At 36.2% G+C, this 10,443-nt stretch overlaps 2 protein-coding genes across 5 annotated transcripts; one reads left to right on the forward strand and one right to left on the reverse strand.

Annotated features, from left to right (window-relative positions):
• Positions 1-459: 459 nt before the first annotated feature.
• On the forward strand, positions 460-1,488 carry LOC111380516 (transcription factor TCP11-like). The gene has a single exon (XM_023004100.1). It carries the CDS (start codon positions 669-671, stop codon positions 1,299-1,301), a length of 633 nt encoding a protein of 210 aa, XP_022859868.1. The 5' UTR covers positions 460-668; the 3' UTR covers positions 1,302-1,488.
• A 717-nt stretch (positions 1,489-2,205) lies between these two features.
• On the reverse strand, positions 2,206-9,753 carry LOC111380518. 4 transcript variants are annotated; one of them, XM_023004103.1, is made up of 12 exons: positions 9,639-9,716; positions 8,276-8,513; positions 7,290-7,686; positions 7,023-7,198; positions 6,190-6,263; positions 5,262-5,316; positions 4,524-4,598; positions 4,326-4,399; positions 4,167-4,215; positions 3,989-4,073; positions 2,777-2,833; positions 2,206-2,478 (listed from the first exon to the last, which is right to left on the reverse strand). In XM_023004103.1, exons 3-12 carry the CDS (start codon positions 7,585-7,587, stop codon positions 2,417-2,419), a joined length of 1,005 nt encoding a protein of 334 aa, XP_022859871.1. In that variant the 5' UTR covers positions 7,588-7,686; positions 8,276-8,513; positions 9,639-9,716; the 3' UTR covers positions 2,206-2,416. The 4 variants fall into 4 exon arrangements, 3 of the variants coding, with proteins under 3 accessions (XP_022859871.1, XP_022859872.1, XP_022859870.1); XM_023004104.1 differs by lacking the exon at positions 8,276-8,513 and having other exon boundaries at positions 7,023-7,189; positions 9,639-9,753; XM_023004102.1 differs by lacking the exon at positions 8,276-8,513 and having other exon boundaries at positions 9,639-9,753.
• Between the last annotated feature and the right edge of the window lie 690 nt (positions 9,754-10,443).

Genomic DNA, 10,443 nt, shown 5'->3' on the forward strand with positions numbered 1-10,443 from the left:
TGAATTTTTTTTCTAATTTCAAGTTATATTATTATTAGATAATAAAATATAAATGTAAAATTTTAATTAATTACAAAAGAAATAAAATTTAATCAAAATTTAATTTTATTTGAAATTGTTTAATTTTTAACATTGTTTATTTCAAGTGTTTACTTTGAATTTTAAAATTTTGAATTTATATTTTATTATCTAATAATAACATAATTTGAAATTTAAAAAAAAATAATAAAAAATAAACGGGGCGATAAATGGAGCATGACCTCGCCCCGCCCTGTTTGAGGTGGGGCGAGTCGCGGGGGTGGGACGTTCGATCCCGCCCCACTGCCATCCCTAATTGGTGGGAATTTTAAGTCAATTAAAATCAATTTTTTATCGTTATTTCACTATTTCAACAGTTATTTTTGAAATATTCTCTTACAGGTAGGACCCCTTTTATTTCTACTTGTCAAAAAATCAATTCTCAAAATTTCTACCAGACACCTCTTAACCTCTTAATTATGAATTTTTGCCTAGATGTTATCACCTAGTGAACTGGCCTCACTCGGTCTTTTGTGGGGCCATTAGTCTACACCTAAGAAACCATAACATTTACCCAGTTTTACTCCCAAGTATAAATAAACCCTAATCTCTCTCTCACTCTCTCTCTGCTGTCTCTGCCTCCGCCTCAAATGGCTTCTGAAACGGCCCTTTACAAACTCTCCTCTGATAACCTCAGCCCCATGTCAGCCTCCCGCCACCACCTTGTTCAGTCACTCATGACTGTCATTCCACATCCTGCCACCGCCGCTGCTGTTGAATCCTCTGGTGCTAAACCTGCTAGAAAAAAGTTGGGTCTTTCAAGAACTGCAAATGGGTCTTCGTCGTGCACCAAGGATAGGCACACTAAAGTCAATGGCAGAGGCCGCCGCGTGAGAATGCCGGCTTTGTGCGCCGCACGGGTGTTCCAGTTGACGCGCGAGCTTGGCCATCGCTCCGACGGGGAGACCATTGAGTGGCTTCTACGCCAAGCCGAGCCGGCTATCATCGCCGCCACCGGCACGGGAACGATTCCTGCGGACAACATTTTTACCGCCCCCACCATTCCTCTGTCCCGCTCCCCCGCTTCTGTACAAGCTCCACTGCTTCCATCCGAGCCGCTGAGCTGTAGGCTGGACATCTGCCAGTCGCCGCCGCCCCCGCCAATGGGGCTGGAGTTTGATCCCAATGCGTATCGGCATATGCCATTCACGGCTCTTCTACTGCAGCCTGCGGTGGGGGAGGAGGCGGAAGAGAGGCACCGTGGAGTGGCTGAGGATCACTAGATACTAGTAATCTAGTGGCATTAATAGCTAGATAAAAGATAATTGGGGCCTTTTAAGGAATAAGTTGAAAATGGTTCTCATCTCGTTTCGATTATTTATAATTCTGTATGTGGTTAAATGATGAGCGAAGATGACAGATATGTACATTACTGATACTGATAAATTGATAATTATAAATTATGGCTCCTATTTGCACAAATTTTTTTAATAACACCTCCACCCACCAGAACAAGACACAACTTGCAGAAAATTGACTTTTATGGGTTCCAATACAATTTATTATATTCAAAATTGGAAGAAAATAAATATCCTTCACTGAACGCATGTTCAAGGAGAATTTGGCGGAACTCAATTTAATCAGGTAATTGAAAAGCAGAATTTACTTGTTTGTGAAAGAGATTCGACAGCCATAGTCAAGAAACAACGATAGGAGACTTTTGAGATCCAAGTCAGGTGAAATTTTACTTGGCTATTCTAATTCTAGCGAGCCATTCGGACGTGTGATGGAAGGAATTTAAAGATTTATATATTTATCTCTGAGTCAAGTACAGTTTATTTCATCGTGGACCACTGCCATGGAACCCAGCATGGAAGAGCACATCTCTGGAACACTGATTTTCCTTTTGGGGTTTGATAACTTGTACTATTCTGCTGTGTGAAGAATGAAATTTTCATAAATAATGATAAACATATAGGGAAACCTTCATGGAATTTTTACGGGCTTCCACTTGACGCAGTTTTATTGGCAGTTAGTGAAAAAAACCTGTGAATTAAGTACTGCCAACGCAATACCTGTAAAGCTTCTGTAAGAAAAAAAACCTGTACTTATGGTTTTTTCCAATTTTCATATTCAAACCACCCCACCCCACCCCACACCACCCCATATATATATATATATTATATATATATATATTATATATATATATATAGTGATTGAAAAAAAAGAGCACAGGTACAGTAACAGCTAGTGAATAAGAGGATCGCTTAGCCACACTTCTTATTTAGATATCGAGCCGAGAAAGTACTTGCTTCTCAGCCAAAGAAGATGATGCAGGGTCGAAAGAAATGGAAACTAAATACTTTCTTGAGTATTAGTTTCAAATGATTAATTACTTCTAATGCTTATTCCGAAAGTTCCACCACTTCTTCTTCTTCTTAATGTCACTTGGGGGCATATCTGAACAATAATAAAATATGATTTAATCTGATTAGGATGGACATAAAAGCAGAAAACTAATTAGTTATTACCCCAGTTCGAAAATTTATTGCAGAATCTCCGAATTACCATAAACTTGTGGGTTTCATAAATTAGTGAATAAGTAAGTTCAGTATAATGCACAATGTCAGGCAAAAAAACCTTGGTTGTAGAAGTTATGATAACTTTAAAACACAAATTGCATGTGGAAACATTTCATTTTGCTCTCCTCTTATCAGTGTCTTTTAGGTCTTCTAATCAAATCAAGATAGATTATTACCTCCTTGAGGATAGATTGAGTTGTAATGTACTTCAGCCCAGAAACTCAAATATATGACTGCACAAGACAAGACATAATTAAGGCTACAAATGAAATTATCTAAAACTGTGACAAGGGAAAAATGAAATTCAACACAAGCAAACATGAATAAGAAACTGGATCGTGTTTGCAGGGTTGAGAGTGATGTCTAAACTAGATAGAGTTCTGGTACTTAAATACACTAATTTCCTTTACAAGCTTCATCCGAACCATCCCAACCCACAAAAATAAAAATAAAGTAAATGATAAATAACTAAATAACTTACAATTTGCAAATAGAAAACACTGGTTCTTAAGACCTAGTCTTACCGACTGGCAGTCGGAGTGTGCACAAATTTTGGAGTTTATTCAATATTGACGAATCATCAATGAAGTTCCACACAATGTTACTAGAAATTCAAGGGATAAGATATTCTTACATTATTTTTGCATGGGTATAGATATTCTTACATTCCTTTTCTTCAACGAGCAAGCCAAAATATTTAGATTAAAACTTTCTACAATTCGACCCACATGACCGGGTGATACTGTGTGCCCTTAAGAGTACCATAGTAAGTTTGGTTTATCCATCTAGATAGAGGCTCTTAGTTTTGCCATTTTTCTGACAGAAAACTTAAGCACGAGAGTGAGCATTCCTAGTACCCTAAGCATTGTTTGATGTGTGGAGCTGAATTTTAATGTACACTTCTTTCCCGGTGCAAATTTTTATAGGGGTACCTTGAGAAACTTGCACATGTATTAGGTCACCACTTCCTCCTATATGATCGGTATTAGGGCAAGTCTCTTTTGGTGGTAGAGAGAAAACAAAGAGAGGCTGCATCCAGAATGCATCATAATTCTCCTTTGATATAATAAAATTCTGCAGTAGCATCGATGTAACTCCCGCATTGAGAGTGAACAACTCTAAATCATGTGCTTTTAATGCTTTTGTTTTCTGTTCGCATTATTAATTGCTCTGGGCAGTACGAATTAATGATATTTCCCTTTGCCAAATAGATAGAAAAGGTATTGCATCATGAAGCACGTCATCAAAGCATTCAAACAGCACAAGAATCTCAACTGTCAATCACCCGATGGGCCTATAATGAATAATCTATTGATCATTGGCAAGAACTAAGAGAATTATTTCGTGTAACAGATAATAGCACAATAATAAGAAACTCAAATAGTGACCTCTTTTTGACTTCTGGTCCTTGGGAAGAATCTCAATGTAACAAGTGTCTTTAAATGAAGTTATAACAAGAATTTTCACACCATACTGCAAGAAAAGAAAATAGGATAGGTCAGTTCTGGACACATATACCCTCGTCTAAATGAATGAAAGAAGGTAACAAGGTATCGTAATCAATACTGAATCAGCAGCAGCCTGCAGAGTAACGTGATCACCCCACTCCCCACTCCTGGTTCATTAAATATTCAAAGGTAAGCATTAAAGTGATTTCCAGCACTGCGAAGGGAAAAGAAATTTAACTGTTGATTCTATGAAACAAGGCAAAGACTGTAAGAGTACTTGGACATCCTCTTCAGATATTCACCATATTCCATGGGAACATATCCCTCGTACATTTCTGGATGAGCTTTAAGCTGAAAATACCCAACCAATGCATAGTAAGACAGAAGCATTTAGATGAAGTGCAAGAAAAGAACCCCACATATACAGCAAGAAATAAATCATGAAAGAAAAATTTAATTACAACAAGAAGACAACCTGATGAACTACTTGCTGTCTCACAAATTTGTGGTGCTCAGGAGTCCGGTAGAATTGATCTGATAAAGCATGGAACTGGGGGAAAGAGAGGACAGGTAATGCGTAATTTATCTAAAAAAAACTAATTGTAATAAAATCATATAAAAAATTTCTCATTGCTATGCTAAAGCAGAAGTTAGCAGAACAACTCCACGTGATCAAACGTACCATGACTTGTGTTTCTGATGCAATAAATATTTACAGTTAGAGAGATAAAAGACAACAAAATTCCAAATTCTAGCATAAAATTGAAGACCCAATTGAACTGCCTAAGTAAAAGCATGGATGGTGACACGCAGAATGGATGTAAAGGACACACCATGGAGAAACTTTGCTAGAGACTTTATTAGCAAATCATAATTTTATTTGAGAAACAATCCACAAAACAGCCCTTCAAATCCATTAAAAAAAAAAAAGGACTCAAGTGTTTTCTTGAACGTCTTTAAGTCGGGTACTCAAAAATGAGTTGCACATTACATAAAACAATGGATATATGCTATGGAAGCGATTAAGTTGTATGTTACATAGCTCTTCTTTCCAGCAATTGATTTTTGCATCACATATAACTAAAGAGATGACTCTGGGAACATTTTACTTGAGAGAATCACTTTAGTACAAAGCTGGGTAAGTCGCCACAAAAATGTTTTCATAAAGCTGCTGGGGATGTAGTTTTTTATTGAAAAAGATGTATCAATTGACCTGACAGTTCCCATCTCCTTGAACTTTGTGCTCAACCAATTCGTATAACTGCAATCTGAAACCAAACACCATCCAACATCAAATCCCGATCATATGTTCCGCCCATCCACTTACCATGAAGCACAACATTATGCATAACTCATGAAAACAGATGATGAAATTTAAGTCTTACCATCTGAATGAATTCAAGTGAACCGTAGTTGATATGCATGACGCAAAAGAACTAACTGAAACAGGCCTATGTCTAACAAAACATACATTTGGCCAGAGTGCATGAGTGAATGGAGTCTCGTGTATTTCATAGTAACTTCAAAAACCACCATAGCAAGAGACAAAGGGTTGAAACTAGTGGGTAAGTCATCAAAAATTGGCGAGCAGCCACAGTTCAAATCTTGAGGGATGACATGGGGTTTGCTAAATATTAAATCATTGGCTATCCCAATTTTCTTAGCCCATGAATTCATGGAGTCTCATGTATTTCTCAGTAACTTCAACAACCATTATAGCAAGAGATCAGGCTTGGAACCAGTGGGTTAGGCTTCAAACACTGTCAAGCAGTCACAGTTCAAGTCCTGAGAGGGTGATAAGGGATTTGGTAAGTATTTGAACACAGGTTATCCCTATTTTCTTAGCCCATTCCATGTGCATCAAACTCAAACTATGGTAACTTAGCCAGTTCCACATTCAAATGTTTGAAATAAAACGGATTTTGGTTAATATCTTTCATTTGCTGTTAGAAACTGAGATTAGCATTTATGGAACAGTCATCTTGTTCTACCATAAGCTGAGTCTCCCTCCCCTTTCTTACTTTAATCTGCTATATTAATTACTCAAAAAACAGGCATCTGTGCAGCAATTGCAACATTTAAGGTGAAGGGGGTTGGGGGTGGCTAGCACACAAGCATGCATGCACATGAACTACGAGTACCTATCTAGAAGCCTTTGATGGTCAGATGTTGCTTCATCAATTGAAGGTATGCCTCCATTAATTCTTGGAATGTGCTGCATAAACAAATGAATGAATGCCGTTAGTTCTAAAAACTGATATCATTCAAGCACATAAAACTGTCAATTGATCTCAGAAACTTGAAAAGTTTTAATTGCATTATTTCTTCATATATTTGGTGCACCAAATATGTTTCAATAATGGCATAAAACAGATAGAGGCTATGTTTATTTGCCGGAGTATTGATGAAAGTCCTAAAGCAAGCTAAGCATCCATATCAGGATTTGCAGAAGAGCCCCTTAGGGGCCTGAAACATACTACAGACAGTTGATTAGAGGTAACTATGCAATTTCAACCAATGGGCATGAGGTGCAAACAAAAAAATGTTTATTGGCATAACATGTCATCAAACAAAATTCAGACACTAAGACATTAATAGAATTAAGATATCATGGACTTCACATGTAGAATATATAACAAAAAGTTATTGCTATTCTACTCATCATTTTTACCATAAGTGGAAATGGAAAAAAGAAAAATTACACAAGTTCTAACGCTGATATTAAGTTTTGAAATTTAAAGCTGATGATAAGACCTTATTAAGCAAGATAAAATCATAATCCTATGCTGCATAATTTCAATATGGAAGAACGGCATTAATTTTCAAGGAGACTTGGCAACTGCAAATGCTGAATATAGTTACTAATTACTATGCTAATAAGGTAACTGTCCCCGGTAAAGAAACCAAGAATTAAAGGCTGAAATGAGTTACAAGATCCATACGCACTATATGACCGCACCAAACCTATACTTACAGGAACAGAAATCATTTGATATAACCTCTTTTCAACTTCACCATCAAGCTCAGATTCATCTGTAATTTCCAAAGTACAAGAATAGTCTTCTTCATCATATGATCTATCACCAGGACTGGAGCATAAACTTCCCACATCATCAGTCTCTCCCAGGTAACCATCATGCCCTGCATAGTCTGCAGATTCTATCAGAAATGTATCAGAATGTGGATTATCATATATCGGACAAGCAGGGATCAGAGAAGCAACAATCAGGATTATGATTACATGAAGGGCTCTGCCAATTCGGGACAACATTGGATTCTTCCAAGTAATCTTCCCTACATGATAATTCAGGAGCTTCTACAATTGATAATTGTGATAATTCTTCTTCAAGAAGAGCATGTGCAATACTCTCATCATTGTCAATGTTGTCACTCGCTGTGTCAAAATGACTATTGCTAGAATACCATTCACGACAGATTTTCACATCATGTTGAGTCTGGTCCCCATAGTGATTATTATTGAAGATTTGGTCCAAGTTGAAAATACCCCAAGAAGCAGAATCTGATTCTGGCTCATACATTATTATTTGTTTCAGAGACTACTAAACAACTCGAGATACGTCTCTGTCCAAGAAAACTATGGTGATGCCCAGCTAAGCTTGCTTCGACACAGCTCTCAGCTACGAAGGATGAAAAGGCACAACTAATCAGCTCAATAAAATTAAAAAATATTTTCCCAAGAAAGTAATGATCTTTAAATATCATCAGCAATAATGCAACAGTAATTTGCCAGAAGGCTAAAATTGGAGTGCTGAAAGATATTCAGTTCTAGCATATTAATTACTGAAAGAAATTTCCCGCATAACACTTCAAAAAAATGCACTACATGAAAGCATTGATGAGAAATTCTAATATCTTACAAATAATTTTTTCCCCTCCTGTGCCAAGTCTCTAAAAAAATTTCCAATTCAGAATACAATTAGCTCTTGTTTACTCATAAATCAACTTATGAAGATCTAGCTTCAGCAAAATGTGATTTATTAAATGATCAATGCTGAATATTAAAAAGTACTTGTAACTGAAACTCAATATGTGGAAACACAATAAAGCAAGCAATTAAGACTTGGCACAGTTGAATGCTGTTAACATATTATTAATGATTGGCGATATCTTAATTGGAAGAATATAAATCCAAGCAACTACAAATCAGAGGAGCAGCGAAGGCACTATTAATTTTTTTGATTTTTGGAATGTAGGAAGCAGAGAAACCTTCGATCATAATGTAAACCAAGCTGTTTGGCCCATAGTTGCATCACTTGTTGTGCTGAAGCACAGTCCCAAAGAATGCCAATAATCGTCGCAATGGATCCGAAGGATGCTTACATTCAAATGAAACATCCTACTTCCTATTAATATGGTCCTTAGTGAACTTTCTTTCCATGTTCAAAATAGTGAGGTTTAAGTTTCAGAGCTTGGTTTCACATTTGGAAGAGTCCCGACATAGCTCCTATAGGAGTTTTGAATTAGTAAAAATTTTGAACTCCCACATCCGAAATGGTCAAGGCATCAGCACAATATGTTCAAAGAATCATTCACAATTGTCCAAAAGCCGTCTGTATCTGGACAAATACGATGCTTCACAAAAGTACCTATATTCTAGCAGTGAAGTCAATTAGATCAACATTAACACATGAAAATAGAGTATCTTGACATCTTCAAATGAATAAATATTAACCTTCCACCTAATCAACCCTCAGTAGTTCTCTTTAACCATCCTATTAGTTCAAATCATCATTAAAATGTTTTTCCCCAAAATCATTAGTTTCCAGAAATGCCCCTTAATTGTTCTTGGAAAAACAGGGTCCTGCAAGTTTCAACTGCTGTCATAGTATACGAATTTCGAAATGACAACCACTGAAAATTTACTAAATTGTTATTTCAGAAAATCAATGAATGCATCCACATCCCACGTCTTTAGATGGTAAATCCATGTATCTGCGCATGCATGATGAGTTGAACTTAAACCTTAGTGGCTTGGAATCAAGACCTCAGGAAGGGAATTCGTAGAAAACCCAATTGATCTAAATCCACAATTCAAGTCATGGCACGTGGGGTTGATTGATCTTCATATCACACGGCAAAAAATTTCAGAGGTAAGGTGTGATCTTTATTGTAATGTAGTTCCCCCTATTCAGAAAAGCTAAAACTGAACATCCACATCACATGTTAACCACACAAACGCTTTCCTATAAAGATCACACTCACCCCCCTTCACTTTTACTTCATCCACCAAGACTTCAGCCTAAAGTTACTTTCAAAAATCATTCAAAAATCCGTCATGGGCTTCCTGTTAATCCTTTCCAATTAAAATTTAATAATTTATTGAACGAAAAAAATAAAAATAAAAAATAAATCCACAGAAGACATCTTAAATCTAGTAAATAAATCGTTTCAATTAAATATACAAGAGAGAATGTTCATCTGCATCAATAAGTATATGTAAAAAGCAGTTAAAGGTATAAATGAAAGATAGTACTATGTAGAAGATTCCGAAACTTCAGCGCAAAGCGATTCTATATGATAAAAAAAATGCACTCAACCTCACAATCGATTCAACAAAACTAAAACTCACCTTCAATTAAATGTATACATATAAGATACATGAAAGTACGCTTGTTGTGTGTGTTTAGGGGATAATAATGATAAGAGGAAGAAGATAGGAGGGATTTTTAAGGTGTATATATAGAGTTTGGGTAAAGGGTAGTGTGGCATGGTTCGAGATCGATCAAGCTTGGAGGCAATGCCCCCAAGTTACCGTCTTGTTTCACGCCAATCACCCAACTTTAAATTATTTCTATTTGATCATCTAGTTTACACTTATGTTTCATTTTGATCGCCAAGTCTACAAATAATCTAATGAATATCTGTGCTTGTCTTATATTAAGTGACAATAATGTAACACATCAATTTATTGCTAGAAAAAAATATGACGAGCCTTGAATTGAGATAACATGTCATCAATGATTAGCAGCATATAGCATTGATGCTCATTATACCATTTCCTGTAACTATGATCATGGAGCAAAGAATTAAGCAGCCAAGTATTTAGCGACAACTAAATTTGACTAAGTGAATTGAATTTGGAAAAGTTGCTTTGGATCATAACGATTTACGGTCAATCCAACACGATTCATGAAATGTGTTACCTAGCGCTTGTTTTTAATGAAATCAATTGTTTTTGCCAACAAGAAAAACTCAAATGAATTATCTGAGAATCGATTTTCATTTCAATATGTTTCGCAAAATAACGGCTATCATTTAGTTTTGTTTAAGAAACAAAATAGTTAAATTAAAAAATTAAAGTTGAGTGACCAACATAAAATAAATCTATAAGTTTGTTTTCAAGTGAAATTTCGTCTGCAAGTTAGTGTGTACGA

Source organism: Olea europaea, unplaced genomic scaffold (assembly GCF_002742605.1).
Source record: "Olea europaea var. sylvestris unplaced genomic scaffold, O_europaea_v1 scaffold2156, whole genome shotgun sequence".
In the NCBI taxonomy this organism is placed as follows: domain Eukaryota; kingdom Viridiplantae; phylum Streptophyta; class Magnoliopsida; order Lamiales; family Oleaceae; genus Olea; species Olea europaea.